A 17,993-nucleotide genomic window follows, 5' to 3' on the forward strand; every position below is an offset into this window, starting at 1 on the left:
GCTCACATAGTTCTAGCACCTTCTGAGGAGGCAGCCCAAGCCCAGACAGCTACACCTCAATTAAACAGTCCCTTAGTCCAAGCCAGTCATAGGTGTCTAACTACATTGTAGACATAACCTTAGGAGACTAGCACAGAGATTAAGCAATGCTCCCAGACCTCTTGACACTGAAGTCAATAACAGAACTCCCATTGGCTTTGAATGGAACAAGTGCATCTCAAGATTTGCTAAGAGCGAGTTCCCTTTTAAAAATAATCTATATTCAAAAACAATCCCTTCAGTTTGAAGGTGATTGTTAAAGCGAAGAAAGCAAACAGAAACCTCATCTCCGAGGCCATGTCTTTGATAAGCAAGGACCAATTAAATAAGAACGTTTCACAAAGAGTGGGTGTCCCAGTAAAATTAACACTTACTGAGCAAAGTGCCTCCATTGGATGAAATGAGATTATGCTGCAGAGCAAAACTTTATATCCTTTTTACTGGCGGTGGAGGGGGAAGCCACAGGTCAGGCAGTAAAATACCGTTCCTAACTCCAGAAAGGTTAGAGTAAAATCCACCCCAAACCTACACCAAATGAAAGGAGAGGTGGGAACACACAGGGAAAAGCCCGTCTTGGAGCAGGCAGGCAGACAGACAGACAGACAGACTGCCTCCCTCCCTCCCTCTTCCTGGGTACCCCGCTGGGTGTGGCCTCTCCCCGCCCCCTTGGCCTCTCTCTCTGATGATTATCTAGAGAGGCGGCGGGGCCAGCGGGAGGAGCTGCTGTTTTTAGGGGGTGGGAGGGAGGGAGCTGGTGGGGTCAGTTTTTAAGCACCCCGCGGTTTTTAGACGTGCATGGGCGCTGCCCCGCGTGTGGGGAAGGATGGTGAGTGGGGCTGGCGGCTAAGGGGGCTGGGAGAGGGGGGCCGAGGCCGGAGATCGGCGGCAGGAACCTCGGCGGGGAATGGGATTTGGCGGGGCCCAAAGCCGCTGTCCTGGTCGGGCTGGGCTGCAGCGCTGGCGTCCCTGTGGAGACGGGCTCGCCCCGGCCTAGGGTGGCTGAGGTGGGCGGTCCCCCGCCCCTGGCATGGCTGAGGGGCCGTGTGGGGTGCAACGGGCCGGCTCCGCTGGGGACAGGGGGAGAGAGCCGCGCGCGGCGCTGGCCGCTGAGACGGGCCCTGGGACGTCGAGGAGGCTGGGCCATGCCTCGCAAGCGCCGCCATTTTGTTACACCCGGCTTGCGACGCCGGGCCCGTTCCGCTCGCTCCTTGCCCCGGCGCGGCGGCAGCCCAACGCCCTGGCGGGTGGTGCTGCGGCCGCCGCCCCTTCCCTGGGGCCTCCCCGCGCTTCGGCCACGCAGCCCCCAAGCCCCCCACTCACTGCGCCAAATGGCTCCCGCCGCCGCCCGCCCCTTGTGCCGGGGCCTGCCCCGCTCCGTCCCCTGCGGGTGCGGGGGTCCCGGCTGCTTCCCCGCGGGCCCACTGGAGAGTGACAGTGAAGCCCCAGCCCGTTCCCTCAGGTGCTGGGCGGAGCAGCCCGCAGGCCTGGGGAGTTTCGCTTGCTTGCCTCGGGGCTGGGCTTAACCAGGCTCTGGACGCGTTTCCCTTCTCTAATGCCCCATGGGGTGGAGGCTTCAGCGCCAGGGCCCTGTTTTCTCAGGTCAGTCTGTCTGTAGCAAGCATCTTCAGGAGAGGCGTCAAACCCCCTCTGCCCTCCTTGTGGCTGGTGCGCGCCCCATGTGAGGTCAAAATCTGCAGACCCCTGGTTTAATTTGAAACTCATGCTTCTCCTGGCAGGTTCTCCTCTAGCAGGCGTGGATGCAAGCACGCCTGGAAGTGTTCACTTCCACTCCTGTTGTGGAAATGCAGCACAAAGCAATTCAGATTTGGGTACATTATATAAGTTACATATATTTCAGCTGAGCCAAAGCTTTAGTTTGAATCTTTTGACCTTTTTCAAAAACAGTTTCATATTATGAGTTTGCAACTCATTGCTGCTCTTAAAAAAAGTGTACTTCTCAGATGTTCATGTTGAAACTGTTAGAGGAAAAAAGCAGGCTTTAGTTTCTGTGTCAAAACTGAAAAGGTCTTGTTTCTGAGAGGAATTAGCTCACACTTCTTACTTTAGGATGCACTAGAATATATTTAGCTCCCATATACAGGTTAATCATTTACTAAATAATAATATGAAGACTTTCAAGAAACAACTTGATGTTGTTTGCACATCTTTCTGTAAATCATGCTGTTGTCTGGGAGTAGTAGGGTGCTGCATTAAGCTTGTGGTGATGCAAACAATAGGACTAAACTGGTAAAATAAAGACACTAGAAATCAAGAATATCACTTGCAATATAGCAGTTGTAGTATTGTAATTATGAAAATGTACTGTGCTTTGTATAAATATGGGACAAAACTACCTTTCCTGCAGGTGTGCATGGAAAGATCTTATTACTGGCTTTAACATATTTTAAATGGTGACACTAATTTGTGACCTTTGTATTCTGAAGCTGATTGTTTATTAATATTTCTATTGTTAGTAAAATAGTAAATTTAGTAGTGTCTTGCCTTTCATGTTTAAATGCAGTTTTGCTCTTCACACTTTCATTTATGGTAGCATGACACTACTATTTTTTACAGCTACTGTAACGAGTTGCTAAACACGCAATCCAAAAGTGTCTTCCTGTCATATTAACAACTTGATCGTATATCAACTTTCAGACTGTACGAGTTCTGTTAAGTATTCAATTTATAATGGTCCTTGTGGCAACAGGGTGTGCGTGGCAGAGCAGAGGCCAGCTACCATGGGGAAGGAGTCTCCCACCATCTATACACCCCCATCCCCACTCTCTGCCTTGCAGCTCAGTCCCCAGCCATAGCTCTGCTCCAGACCCAGGTGCAGTTCTCCTCTCTAAGGCCAGCATTACCTTCAGCCCAAGCTCCTGTGCTGAGCCATCTGTACAATAATGGAGTGGGCTTGTGGACATACTCCAGTACTGATAAGGGGAGGTGAAAAAGTTAGGGCACCTCATTCTCCCCATTCAAGATATCTTGTATTATCAGGCACATTTATCGTAAACTGCTTTGCTATTAAATTGAACTTAACAGTGGAACAGACTTTTTCACCTTCAGTGTTAGTTCCAAAACTATTTGCTAGATAATCTTTTTCATGTTTCCAGCCTCTTTATAAGATTACCGTATATTCCGGCGTACAAGACGACCTCTGAAGTTAAAAAACATCCCCCAAAAATCGGGGGTCGTCTTGTACGCCGGATGCCCCGCCGCCGGAGCCCCTCCGCGGCTTTGAAAGCCTTGGGGGAAGCCGGCGGCGGGGCATCCCAGGCGCGCATGGGCTGCCCCCCCGCCGGAGCCCCTCCGCGGCTTTGAAAGCCTCGGGGGAAGCCGACGGGGGGGCAGCCCATGCGCGCCTGGGATGCCCCCCCGCCGGCTTCCCCCGAGGCTTTCAAAGCCGTGGAGGGGCTCCGGCGGGGGGGGGCAGCCCAGGCGCTCCTGGCGGCTTTGCTCCCGGTGCCTCTGGTCTGCTGGGGACCATCTCCAGCAGACCAGGAACACCGGGAGCAAAGGAGGCGGAGGGGCACTGGGGTAAAAGATGAAACCCTATCTTTTAATTAAAAAGATAGGGGGTCGTCTTATACGCCCAGTCGCCCTATACGCCGGAAAATACGGTAGATAAAAGTAGAGGTTGAGATAATTATAGCAGGGGTGGCCAAACTGGCTTGTGAGCCACAGGCAGCTCTTTTAGGGTATGTCTAAACTACGTCGCTTTTTTGATAAAGGGATGTAAATTAGACATATTGAAATTGTACATGAAGCCAGGATTTGAATTTCCTGTGCTTCATTTACATAATGGCGGCTGCGGCTTTTTTTCGAAAAGCTGCTTTTCCAAAAAAAGAAAAGTCAAGATGGAGATCTTTTGACAGAAGTGCCCCATTTTGAAAGATCCTGTAACCCTCAAAAAATGAGATTTACAGGATCTTTCGAAATGGCATTTCTCTCAAAAGATCCCTGTCTTGACCATTGGGCTTTTTTTTCCCAAAAAGTGGCTTTTGGGGGGGGGGGGGGGGGGAAGCCGTGGCCGCCATTATGTAAGTAAAGTGCAAAAAATTCAAATCTCAGCTTCATTTATAATTTCGATATGTCTAATTTACATCCCTTTATTGAAAAAGGGATATAGTTTACATACTTTTAGGCTACGTCTACACTGGCACCCTTTTCCGGAAATGCTTAAAACGGAACAGTTTTCCGTTATAAGTATTTCCGGAAAAAGCGCGTCTACAAGCACTTTTTCCGGAAAAGCGTCCATGGCCAATCTAGATGCGCTTTTCCGCAAAATAGCCCCGGTTGTCATTTTCGCGATCGGGGCTTTTTTGCGGAAAAGACTCCTGTGCTGTCTACACTGGCCCTTTTCCGGAACAGTTTTTCCGGAAAAGGACTTTTGCCCGAACGGGAGCAGCATAGTTTTTCCGGAAAAACACTGACAATTTTACAGTAGATCGTCATTGCTTTTCCCAAAAAGCAAGCGGCCAGTATAGACAGCTGGCAAGTTATTCCGGAAAAGCGGCTGCTTTTCCGTAATAAGTGGCCCAGTGTAGACACAGCCTTACTGTTAAAAGTACAGCTCAGGAAGTCTGTGTCTCCTCCCTCCCCTTCCCCCTACTTCTTGATTTACAAGATTCCAGAGGAAGAGACAATTGTTCTCTGTAAGCTGTGCGCTTGTGTGTCTGTTCAGGAGAGATTCGGATGCCACCCACCCGATTAGCAGAGCACCCACAGAGCTAGGTATTATGTTTCTATTGGAGGTGCACATTCACAAATGCCTTGGTGCACATAAAATATTTGTTCCACACATGGATTGAAAAGATTAGCGGGAACATTGTTTGGGACTTCTGCCTTGTGGTGGGAGTAGGAGCTTTTGCCCAGTGGGGAGGGTGTTCATAGAGCTCCTGACCAATGGATGCCTCCCAAAGGGCAAATGCCCTGAGCAACTGCCTCTGTTAGTTGTGCCCCAGCCATTGAACTTTTGAAGACAGTCAGATGTGGGTTGGGAGGGCCAGTATGTTGGTCCACCCACCCCTGAATTGCAATAAAATAATTGTATTGGTCTACATCTCTGGTGCTCAAACTTTTCCAGTTGTGCCATTCTCCTTTCCCTCTCTTTCTCCCACCCCCAATCAATAATGGAATTTGTCTGCTCTCTTTCTCCAGTTACTGCACAGCCAAGGTTTTCTCAGAAGCAGAGTTTGGTTTGAAGGTAGAGATGGGGATGGAACTGGAAAGGAGGGCACAGCTGAGTCTGGGGGCAGAGAAGGAGCGAGGATGGAGTTGGGCCTGGACCTAGAGCAAGACTGAGGGCTGAAAGGGTCTGAGGTACAGCTGGCCTGTGGGTAATGTGGGGCTGGAAACATAGCAATATCTTCCTGCTCTGTGCGCCCCCTGCCCCCAGAACATTTGTTCCTCCTAACCCCTGTAGGGGACATGCCCCCCACACTTTAAGAATCACTGATATACATAAAAAACCAAACCCCTTTTGGTCTTACAACCAACAACTAAAGTTGACTGGGATATCACCTAGTTTGCAAAAGGTATGTACAGTACAGTACTTGGCTAATAGCTCCACCTGCTGCTTAATGTGTAAACTACACTATCACTGTTACAGGGAGCCATGTTCCTTCTCCCTTTCAGGTAATACGCTGTCATGGTAACTGCAACTCCTGTACATAGAAATGCTACACATGTGGGTCAATGGCAAGAGTATGAATAGACTTTACATATCTTTATATTCTGAGCAAGGTGTGGAAGGGGTAGGATTGAATGCTCCTGGGGCGGGGGGGAAGCACAGGAATATTGTTGCAGTGGGCTAGTTGAAGCTCTAGTGAGGATCCAACAGAACAGTTGGTTAGATTTGTTCTTTTTTTCTGCTTTGCCTTTCACAAATATAAACTCTGCTTCATTATCAGTATTGTAAGGTATAACAGACGCCCTGCCTATTCAAAGGGAGAATAGGACCCGGTGCTAGCAACAATGCCTAAATTCTTAAATTTGTGATTGTCGTGAAATGTTCTCTATTTCCTTTCCCATTTGTCATCTCTTTCTGTACATATGTCTATGGCTCATAGTTTTTATATCAGTTAGTACTTTCAACTATCTCTCTGCTTTTGAATATACTTTTTTCCCACAAAATTTTCCAGGCAGCCTGGCTGCACTCCTTGATCTTTGGTTCCTGTGGTGATGGCCAGCCAGTCTAGGTCAGAACTAAGGATGTTAAGGACTAGTCAACTATCCAGTAAGCAAATGCTTATCAGATAGTTGAGTCAACTAGTCGATTTCCCCCCCTCCCCCCGCTCCCTCCACTTCGCTGCAGATCGAGGCAGCACAGTGGGGGGGAAAGAGGGGGTACTTCAGTGGCAGCACTGTAAGGAGTTGACCCCGGGCTCCATGCAGTGCTGTCCCTTTGAGTCCCAGCTCATCCCGGATTCTGCAGAAATGCCACACAGAGCCCAGGATCAGCATTTCCATGAGGGCGCTTCTGCTTTGAAATGCACAAGAACCCCCGCTGGGGACTCTTGTACATTTCAAAGCTGGCACTCCCATGTGCAGCCCGGAGTCAGCTGGACTTTACCTTGGCTCCAGCTGCACGTGAAGTTCTACATTCCTCCTTTGAAATGTACAAGGGCCCCTGGCTTGCATTGGGTCCCCCTGCTACACTTCTGATTTTTAAATGTATTAAAAGGCAGCAGGCTCTTAATGCATTTAAAAAGCAGAGGCACAGTGTCTAGGAGTGGGTGCAAGCCAGGAATCAGCTGACTTTGGCTTACATCTAGTTCCCACTGTCCCCTTGCTCCCCGCGGAGCTGGTCCTGGGGTGAACGGGGCATGAGCCGAAGTCAGCCAATACCTTTTAAGCCAGCTCGCACCAGCTCCTTCTCCCTCACCCCTTTGCTGCCTTTGATAGAGATGGAGGGGAAGGGCGGGAGCAACTAGTCGACTACCCGATAAGCAAAAGCTTATCAAATTGTCTACTAGTCCCTTACATCCCTAGTCAGATAGATGGCTGTAGTAAAACAGCAAATGGTGTGATGCTGTAATAGAAATATTGAATTGATTGGTATTTTGGAATCTGATTTCACATAGACCAGACTGAGACGAATGAGGCATGTTACCCCACTACACTTAGAGATATTGTTACAGGCTGTGAGCTCACTCAGGGTACATCTACACAACAGTGTTATTTTGGAATAACCTCAGTTATTCCAAAATAACAAAGAGTGTGTCTATACTACAAGCCTTTATTTCAAAATAATGTTGAGCTGGAGGACTTCTTACTTCAACTCGTGGTAACCCTCATTTTATGAAGCATAAGGGAAGTCAAGGAATAAGTGTTCTTCCTTTGAGCTCCTGCTCTGTAGACGGTGCCAAAAGCCAAACTAAGCTATTTCGACTTAAACTACGCAATTGACATAGCTGCAGTTGTGTAACTTATTCTGATTTTAGCCTGCTGTATAGATGTACCCTCAGAGATATCTACTTTTGGCTCACTTCTTGATGATTAATTTTGGACCACAAAGGTTAGAAAGACATAGGAATTTCAGTTCTCCTTTTTAGTGTAATTCTCTGCCAAGATGCAAATTCAGTAGTCATGGAATACATGGGGCTCTTGAGGATCAGCCAGCATATAAGGTAAAAGGCTATATAATCTTTGCCTTGTGAGAGATTACTTGAAATAGTAACTTCTTGCTTCTTCCTCATATAGGACTCAAGGCAAAAACCCTGTTGCTACTGCTTTATTGAAATCATAGTGGCTGGAATAAGGGCCAAGAGTCTACATAAGAGATGTGAGAGTTTAACTGGTTAATCAATAAGCTAATGCTCGTTGGTACAGTTAACGGTTAAACTCCTGCAAGCTGGCAGCCTGCGGGGCCAGCAGCCCGCAAAGCCGGCAAGGCCAGGATCCTGCAGGTGCCCATCTAAGTCTGTAACCAGTGGAATTATGAGTTACACATAGTATTTTTAAATCCTTTTTACATCCTTAGTCTACATGTTTGCATTTAAATAGATTCTCATTTGGGATGAGAACAAATAATAAAAGTTAAGGCCAAAACGGCCAGATCTTTCCCCTTGATGATTAAACTGTGATATGACTGTAATGTATTGTGGCATTACAGACTTTGAAAGGTGACTTATCAAGGAGAAAAATAGGCATGTACTCATTCTTTGCTGCTTAATTGTGTAAGAAGACTTTTTAAACTTCTCAGCACTAAAAAAACTGATGTGGTCTATTCAGGAACTCATGGATACTTGGAAAACTAGAACAATTACAGGAGTAACAACTGAGCTATTGAAAAGATAAAAGGATTTTGTAGTTGGATGTTTAAACCAGGGGTTGGAAACCAGATGTGGCCCTTATCTTGTGTGGATCTGACCCTCGAGGCTCAGGGCTTCCCCACGGCATTGGGGAGTCCATGGGGCTGGAGCACACAAAATCTACTAGTCTGTGCCACCCATCCCCTAGGATCTGCTGTGTGAAGGGAATGTGGGGAATGTCTTTCTGCTTCTTAGTTGTGGGCCATGTCCAATGAGGATGTTTGTTTTTTTGAACTCCTCACTTGTACGTGGCCTCCGACTGATTCCTCTTTGGGTCAGTGGCCCCCGACCCGAAAAAAAGGTTCCTCATCCCTGGTTTAAATCTGTCATTAACCTCTTTAATCCCAGTATCTAATAAACTTCTTGGAGAAGAAATTTCTAGATCTAGAGCTCGGCACCTTAAGATGTGACAAACTCAAAATTCACACTGTGTCTTCCAGCAAAACCAGGCAAAGTCATTGGAACGTTCTCCTGATACAAAGCTGAAGCTTCCTGAAATAAACTAAGATTGCCTTTTGAGCAGAAAGGACACAAAGTGTAACTATATCTTCCCTTGGAGGCCATTTTGTAGCTGGATTTAAGAAATTATTGGTAGTGAATCTTGTTGGTTTAATTTCTCTCTCCTTCATCTGCCTGGCAAATCAAAAAGCTGCCAGTGGCTCAGGGTGGTGGCAAGAAGGTGAGAGACTGGGGGGGGGGGGAGGGCCTGGGGTGTACCTGAAGGCTGGCATCAGAAGGGCCACAATTAACCTTCCCTGGTCTGTCAAACTTCCTCCTTCAGAATCGGTTAGGTCCCGAGGGTGCCAGTCCATAGAAATTCAATCTTTATTTAATTTCTGAGTGCTTGACTTAAGATTGTTCTTTGAATGTGTTTCTTTCTGAGTAATCTAAGGAGGGGTTGTCCATGTGTATACCCTACTTCAAACATAAGTGATTTGTACAGTTTACTGAACCTCAAACTCTTCAGGCTGTTTTAGACAAAGTTGGCAGATCTTGATCTCTGATTTGGTTTAACTTTAAATTTTGACAACACAAAATCCCCCTTTTGTAAAGGGGGATGTAAATAGTGTGATCATATTAAAAGCTAGTTGCAGTGACTATAAAGAAAAAAATTAAAGCTAACTTTCTTCCATATGTAGCTGCTGGGTTTTGTTCTGGGACTGTTCATACTTGAGTGCTGCATTAATTACTTGTTTAAGGGTTTTTTTTGATCAGATAATGTGGAATTCTGGAACTTTGCAAGCAAATCTGGCAGTCTGTGGTGTCCACTTCCACATGGGGTTCAAGACAGATATTCAAGTGTGTTTTTCAGCAATTTCGTTTTAGACTTGGTAGTAAAGATTGTACCTATCTAATTTGGCACCCTCAGGCCCAGACCGGTGCTGAACCAGAGAATTTGCCAAACCATGGTTGGTCAATATTGTCTAGCAACATTACCAACACTTTCATTGCTTACTGGGCTTTCAGCTAATTAGAGCTAAATAACACAGAACACTGAGAGCCAGGACTGGTGGCTGTAAACAAACTTTATGGGATCATGACAAATTTGGCCACACCCATGATAAGTGGACATCTGGTTAATTATTGGGTAGTCAAGTGACTACTCTCTTCCGCCTCTCCCTCCCCCCTTGCTGCCTCTATCGGAGGCAGCAAGGGGGGAAAGCTGGTGCTGGGGTGAGCTAGCTTAAAAGCCAGCCCCCCTCCCCCCAGCACTGTCTCCGTGGTGCGGGGTGGACAGGGGAGGCAGACCTGCAGGGTCACCTGGCTTACGCCACACTGGCAAGCTAACCCCGCTGCAGCTCAGCACTTCAAATTGTAGTAAGAGACCAGCAGGCTCTTACTAAATTTAAAGTGCAGAACCACTGGGTCCCAGGGCAACACAAGCTGGGACTATTGGGGGCAGCATGAGCCGGGACTGAACATTCCCAGCTTGTGCCATCCCCAGTACGCTGTGGCTTTGTGCTTTAAATGTAATAAGAACCCAGGGGGCTCATACTACATTTAAAATGCAGAGCTGCAACAGGAGCACACACCCCCATCAGCTAATCGAATAGTCGATGGAAGTTCCATCAACTACTCAATGAGTCAGTTAACCGATAGTTAGCATCCCTAGTTAAAACCAGGCCGCACCACAGATGTTGCAGGGTCCGAGAGTGCTAAAGAGAGATTTAACGTGGCCATGGAGCTTTGAGGAAAAGCAGCTTAACTAAACATACTTAATCTATCCAAAATGTGGCTTAGTGCTAGGTAAAGAGATTTAATATCGAAACCAGTCTATGAAGTAGAATTAATTCAGAATATACATCTTTGAAAAGAAATTATTTGAAGCATTTCTGTTGCAAATAGAGTAAATTGGAAATGGAAAATATTGTATGTAAGGTAACATTTGAACCTTTAGTGTCCTAAAATGGAGTGTATAAATGGTTATAATATATACTTTATCAAACTTACAGTCTGCAGCAAATCCAGAGTCCCAGTGTGCAAGCATCTCCAGGGAGGAGAACACCCAGTTGTCGTCAACAACCAGTCAAGGATATGTTTTACCAGAAGGAAAAATCATGCCGAACACAGTCTTTGTTGGTGGAATTGATATAAGGGTATTTACATGTTTTAACTGTGACATATATGCTGCAGTGACTGGACTGTTTTTTTGGTTTTTTTTGAAGTGGAGGGCAGAAAACAGAATTTTACTTCTTATAGGAATTGGCTGATCCCACGGCATCTACCAGTTTTATGGTATTGCACTGCTGTGTGAGATCTGAGTTCAGTTCCAGTTTTGTTCCTTAACTAGGTGAGCAGCACTGAACTGTGCAAAACGGTGGGTGGGTTTGAAAATGGCTGCTTTTTCTGTAAACCCACTTCAAACAATTGAGCACAAATTTGGAAAAGGAGTTAAGAGTTTCTTGTGGTGGTGGCCAGTGGTGTATTTTTTTTTTTTTATGATAAACAAATTTTGTTCCTTAGATGGATGAAACAGAAATTAGAAGCTTCTTTGCACGATATGGTACAGTGAAAGAAGTGAAGATAATCACTGATAGAACTGGTGTTTCCAAAGGGTAAGTAGAAAATTAATGATTTGTCTTGGTCATTAAATCTTTGCTAACCTAGTAATGTTGGTAGCCACAAATCACCAGAGGAGACATCACCATATGGGGAATTGGACTAACTCAACCATAAAACATATTATTAAAATAGTAGAGCCCTGTCTGTATTACTAATTCTGGAAGTGGTGAATTACAGATAACCCATATGCTACCACAGACTCAATTAAGGTGTAGCTGATCTTATAAAGAACAATAGTGTGTGCTTTAGCTCAGGGGTTTTCAAACTCTGTGTCACAGCTTGTAAGGGCAAGCTGCTACCTGGCTGTGAGATGCTTAGTTTACTTGCAAAGGCACAGGTATGGTCACCACTTTCCACAGCTCCCATTGGCCATGGTTAATGGGAGCTGTGATTACCTGCATCACCACAGGTACGGTCAAATAAAGTGTCTCATGGCCAGCTTGTGGCTTGCCCTTACAAGCTGTAACCCAGAGGTTTAAAACCCCTGCTTTAGTTCACTTAATAAATCTTGCTTTTCTGTGGGCATTTAGGGGTATAACCACTGAATTGGTCAAACTAGCATTGTCTGCCAAATGCAAACAGCTTGAGATGGAATGAAATTCTTTTTAGATCATCTGCTTTCATTGTTTTGGAGGAACAGTAATCATAGATCCAATTCCTAGGCATGTGCTTTTTCACCTGGAAAGAACTCTTTGATCAGCTCCTTTATACCTCCTGGCCCATCCTTTCCTTTGCAGATTGTGATGTACCTTATAGAAGTAGAAGTCATGGTTATTGGTAATGTGCTAGACAGATGAATAATGTGGATCAAAACTACTGTTTTGTCTATGCTTAATATAATACACTCTTGTTGCTCCAAGTCTCACATCATCTCAGTGATAAGACCAAATACAATCCGGCTGTGTCTAGACTGGCCAGTTTTTCCGGAAAATCAGCCGCTTTTCCGGAAAAACTTGCCAGCTGTCTACACTGGCTGCTTGAATTTCCGCAAAAGCACTGACTTCCTACTGTAAGAAATCAGTGCTTTTTGCGGAAATACTATGCTGCTCCCGTTCGGGCAAAAGTCCCTTTTGCGCAAAAGTTTTGCGCAAAAGGGCCAGTGTAGACAGCTGAGATTTGTTTTCCGCAAAAAAGCCCCGATCGTGAAAATGGTGATCGGGGCTTTTTTGCGGAAAAGCGTGTCTAGATTGGCCACGGATGCTTTTCCGCAAAAAGTGCTTTTGCGGAAAAGCGTCCGTGCCAATCTAGATGCTCTTTTCCCAAAATTCTTTTAACGGAAAACTTTTCCGTTAAAAGCATTTCCGGAAAATCTTGTCAGTCTAGACGTAGCCTCCCAGTTTCACAAATTGGGGAAACCAAAACTATGGTGAAGTGAATTGCATCACGTCACACTCAGTCTCAAATGAGAATCAAATCCCTAAACTGGAATCTAGCTGGCACTTTGTAATAAATACACTATTCATATCCATTTTTCGTTCACAGAATCCAGCAGCAGGATATTGAGTTGGATTTGACTGTCTTTTGGGGCATGTTAACCCAATTTATGCTTTGAGCTTTTTCAAAACAGGCTTGCAAGTCACACTGAACTTTTTTCCTTTTCCTTTTGCAGATACGGATTTGTATCCTTTTTGGACAACGTAGATGTTCAAAAGATAGTGGAAGTAAGTTAATTAGCTATTTGGGGATGCCTACATTTGTATCTGTATTCTGCTGTTTATAAACATAGTTGCTGGGCATGCACTGGCTATATTCTACATGCTGCTATAAATGAATCTGAAAGAATAGTCAGGTTTTTTGCTTTTTAATTATTTTGCTGATTTTTTTTTTCAGTCACAAATAAACTTCCATGGTAAAAAACTGAAACTGGGCCCAGCAATCAGAAAACAACAAAATTTATGTAAGTACATCTAGACTGGTATTTTAGCTTGTTTCTCCTTATGAAAGGATGCTGATTTAAATATAACATTGTCATTTGTTTCTATGGTACATACAAACTTGTATTATTAGTATGAAAAGTGTTACAACTAAAGTAAATCTAAGTACAGTAAAACTCCATTGGTCCGGCATCCAATGCTCCAGCACTCCTGATGGTCCGGCACCATCAGGAACCTGGAAGTGCTGGGGCAGCCGGACAATTGGAGCTGCTCTGCGCCCGGCTTCCCTGATTCAGCCGCTGCTGAAACTGACGAGCAGCTGAATCAGGGAACCTGGTGGCAGAGCAGCTGGGGTGCTGCCAGGTTGTTCCCGTAGCGCCGTCCCTCGGGGCGGCGGGACCATCCCAGCAGCACCCCAGCTGCTCTTGGGGATGCCTGGAGCAGAGCAGCTGGAGTGCTGCCGGGTTGGTCCCGCAGTGCCGAGGGGCGGTGCTACGGAACCAACCCGGCAGCACCCCAGATGCTCTGCCCCAGGCGCCCCTATTCAGCCACTGCTGAAACTGACCAGCGGCTGATTCTGGGAAGCCCGGGGCAGAGCTGGACTATCAGAAGGGGGGGCTATGAGGGGCCTGGGGTGGCATCCCCCCACCCCAGACCCCTCCTAGCTCCCCCTCCTGATAGTCCGGCATATCTGATAATCCGGCACCCCCTGGGTCCTAAAGGTGCCGGATTATTGGAAGTTTACTGTAATTGCTATCGGTCAATACTGAGACTTTTTTTACTTAGATTTGGCCCCCCCAAAAAAATTGATTCATTTTTTACTATCCTAATGTCCCAGCATGTAAACTGCAAACACTGCTGAACACCTCAATTGTTCTGCAATTAATTTTAAATTTTTAAAAAATCATTTAACCATACTTATCTGAATTATAAGACCTTAATTTTGGGCCTAAACTACTGAAAAAAAAATGTTGTGAATCGTCACTCTCTCTTTAACTAGGTGCTTACCATGTGCAACCCAGACATCTGGGTTTTAATCCTCCTGTGCCACAGTTTCATAGCATGTGGAGTAATCAAAACACGGAAACATACATACCTCCTCCAGCTGTGATGAGCCCAGTAACTCAATATGTTCAGGTAAGTTTATTTCTTTATGGTCTGATATTTTGGATCATAACTCTGCTCTTCAAAGCACTAGAATGTAACACTTCTGATCCACGCTTATTTGACCTCTGAAATAAGTACAATATGAATTTTAAATCTTGACATTCATACACCTAAAAATGTGAAACCTGTAATAGCAAATCTTTGTATAGAGTGGCCATTTTGAAAGATACCATCAACTTGAAATCTAATCTACTTTGAAATACGGATTAAACTATAGTTTTTTTGTACTGTACCTGCCCTGGAGTCCTCCTGTCCATTATTATGATTTTTTAACAATCTATTTCCTATTATTTCTCTTTTCTGCACACCCTCCCCCCATTAGAAAAATTGAGGTGGGGAGAGGAGTGATTATAGACAAAGTGCTGTTAGAATAAAGTTAAAGATAGGTAATCTGATTACTCTTCATTTAAAAAAAAATAGTTGTAACTAGCAAATAATGCACCAAGTGCAGACAGATGTGCCTTCTAAAGCAGGCAGATTTAGAAGTACCATCGTCATAAAGCTTTCAGTAGACTTCTACTTTTTCTAGAATATTGATGTTTGCAGTCACTTACTAACCGACTGTATTACAAAATATCTCTGAACTATGGAAACTCCCTTTATATTTAGGAAGAGTATTGCTTTCAAATGAAGTTAAAGCATAAAAACAAGTATTGGGTGAGACCAAAAGTTCATCTAGCCCAGATTCTGGGTCAGACCAAAGATTCTGACTGTGGCCAGTACAAGAGGCTTCAGAGGGAATAAGCTAAACAGTTAGGGGATGGATTACTTCATGACTGTTACCTATTCCCAGCTTCTGGTAAAGCCAAAATCTTCAGCCTGGTAATGCTACTCGGAATGAAGCGAGAAAAGAGAATCAGGGGAGTTGCCTAAATAAGAGATCTTGAGCTTTAGAGGGGTAGCCAAGTTAATCTGTAACTTTTAATTTTTTTTAAGAGATCTTGAGTAGTTTGGAGGTTGCTCCCAATGCATAGCTCAAATTGCATAGCTTATTTTGAGCTACAGGTGCAGGGTAGACATGCTTAGAAACAACTACTTTAATTTATGGTCAAATGCAGTTCGTGGCTAAGGACTTGTCTATACAAACATTTAGGCTGTGTCTACACAGCAATGTTATTTTGAAATAACTAGTATTATTTCAAAATAACATACAGTTGAAATACTGTCAAGCTGGTGGACTTCTTACTGTGACTTCTGTAATTCTCATTTTATGAGGAGTAAGGGAAATCGGAGGAGGAGTGCTCCATTTCAAAATAAGTGCTGTGTAGACAGCACCAAATCTCAAAATAAGCTGTTTTGAAATAAGGTACGCAATTGACATAGCTTATTTTGCATTAAGCCCTGCTGTGTAGATGTGCCTTTAGTGTGCAGAAGCTAGATTTACTTGCTGTCTTGCTTTTAAACTCTGTATCTGTATAGATAAGCCATGAAGTTTCTGTTGTTCCTTGGGTTCTTCAGGGCGGGGGACTAGGAGTGTGGGGAGTGCAGGAGTCAGTGCAGGGAGTTGGATGGGAGGTGCTCAGGGTAGGGGGTAGTGATGTAGATGTCAGAGCAAGGAATGGGGGGCTACAGGTAGGGGGCTGGGAGATATGGGTGGACTCACCAGGGGGAGGATGGCAGTGCAGCTCCTCCCCCCACAAGCTCCTGGGGCAGGTGGGACTGCAGGTGCCTAGTCCCAGCCACTAGCTTCTTGGGATATGAGGGGAGAGCTGCGGTGCTTCTGGGAGGTTGGGGTTGTAGTGCCCGGCTCCGGAGGGACAGCCAAGGGGACGGGATTGCAATGCCTGTCCTCGACCACCAGCGGAGCTTCTCCGAGGGAGGTCAGTGCTGCTGGTTGGTGCCCTCCTCCCATCCAGCACTGCGGCCAAGGCCCAGGGCAGGCGCCCTTTTACGTAGGCTGGTGGCCAGCAACATCACTTTCTTCCTGGTGCAACCACACCGCTGTGGTCACTCTGCAGTATAACTGTCCTTATCAGCCCCCTCCCTTTCCGTGTTAAGGAAAACAGTCCCATTCCAGGTACATGCCTTTTTCCTGGCACAACTAAACCCTGATCTTGCTTTAAGTTAGGATAAGAGGAAGTGGCATACCAAACTTGGTGGTCTTAGCTCGTACTATTTAGGAGTAGTTCTAGAACAAATGGGTTCACAAAAAAACAGATAATGCACAAACTAATCTGTCTGTCTGTCTGTCTATCGACTCATTGAGGCTCAGTGAGACTGACTTACTCTGTGGCAAGCCAAAGTTTGGGTCTACAATGCCCTAGCTTTCTGGGCCTTGATGTCCTCTGTGGAAACTGCTTCAATGCAGTGAAAGCCCCAGAGTGATGTTGGAATATGTTAACATTCTATGAGGGTACTGCTTACTGTACAGCAAGCTGGTGCACTGTAGATTTACACCATGGTTTGCTACTCTGTAGGTAGCAGTGTAGACAAGCCATTAAGCTCTTAAGTGCTGAAGATCCTTTTGAAAATAGGTCTTGGACACTTAAGGTGTGTTCACATTGTAGCCAGGGGTGTAATTACTGGCTCCCGTATAACCACCCATGCTGACTGTGATTCATTTACTATGCTAAAAATAGCATATACCTATTAGGGATGTTAAACGTGTAATTCATTAATCGTGTAGTGGATAAAAATTTTGTCAACTACATGATTAATCATAAGGGTTTGCATTGCAAGCACTCAGGCCTGGCTCGCACCGGGTCCTAGCAACTACCGTTGCTGCTGCTCTGCATTTCAAACCCTTTAAGAGCTGCTGCTCGCTAAAAAATTTATTTGCGGAGGGCGGGGGCATTGCATGTAGTCGAAAGCGTTAACCAATAAGCACCGACTTATTGTTTAATCAACTACACTATTATATCCCTGGTACTTGTGGGCTAGCCACTCTCAGTACAAACCCACCTGAATCCCTAGGGATTTATTTGGTTAACTAGCTTATGCACTGCCCGTATATTGCTAACTTTGTGTGCTAGCCCAATCAATGGTGCCAGTAGGTTTATCAAAGGAGGAAATAATACCCTGGCTGTCATGCAGATGTACTTTTTCCTAATCTCTTTAACCTATGAAATGCAAACCTTTTTTTAAAGGCATATCCATATGGGTCACAAGCTGTACTGATACAACAGCAAGTTCCTGTAGGATACCAGCCCACCTACAACTATCAGGTACATATTTTTAAATGGCTTAATTTATTTAAAACATTACACTCACTTATCTAAACATTCTGGCGACTAGATGTTGGAACTCAATTTGTTGGTTCAGTGCTTTTTTTTCCCTCAAATATCTTTCTGCAGTGTTACTTCATAAATCTTTCATTTAAGGCTGCCAGTTAATCACAGGTAACTTATGTGATTAACTCAAATTAATTGTGATTTTAAAAATTAATCACAACTAGTTGCCATTTTAATCACACTGTTAAACAATAGAATACCAATTGAAATTTATTAAATATTTTGGGATATCTTTCTGTATTTTTAAATACAGTAAAAATCCTTTTATCTGGTGTGAGTGGGGAGTGCCTATAAATTAAAAAAAC

The 17,993-nt window shown here is 45.0% G+C and overlaps 1 protein-coding gene across 3 annotated transcripts in view; it reads left to right on the top strand.

Moving 5' to 3' along the window:
* Nucleotides 1–690: 690 nt before the first annotated feature.
* The window catches only part of DAZL (deleted in azoospermia like), a 33,876-nt gene continuing 16,573 nt past the window's right edge, over nucleotides 691–17,993 (top strand). Inside the window, exons 1-8 of one of the 3 annotated variants that reach the window (XM_075919811.1) lie at nucleotides 691–865; nucleotides 1,776–1,868; nucleotides 10,808–10,951; nucleotides 11,319–11,410; nucleotides 13,027–13,078; nucleotides 13,248–13,314; nucleotides 14,292–14,428; nucleotides 17,545–17,622. In XM_075919811.1, coding sequence (XP_075775926.1) covers nucleotides 1,797–1,868; nucleotides 10,808–10,951; nucleotides 11,319–11,410; nucleotides 13,027–13,078; nucleotides 13,248–13,314; nucleotides 14,292–14,428; nucleotides 17,545–17,622 — 642 coding nt within the window. In that variant the 5' untranslated portion in view covers nucleotides 691–865; nucleotides 1,776–1,796. The remainder of the gene's footprint in view (nucleotides 866–1,775; nucleotides 1,869–10,807; nucleotides 10,952–11,318; nucleotides 11,411–13,026; nucleotides 13,079–13,247; nucleotides 13,315–14,291; nucleotides 14,429–17,544; nucleotides 17,623–17,993) is intronic. The other 2 variants (XM_075919810.1, XM_075919812.1) reach the window with 2 other exon arrangements.

The sequence above is a fragment of the Pelodiscus sinensis genome, chromosome 2 (genome assembly GCF_049634645.1).
Source record: "Pelodiscus sinensis isolate JC-2024 chromosome 2, ASM4963464v1, whole genome shotgun sequence".
NCBI classification, from domain to species: domain Eukaryota; kingdom Metazoa; phylum Chordata; order Testudines; family Trionychidae; genus Pelodiscus; species Pelodiscus sinensis.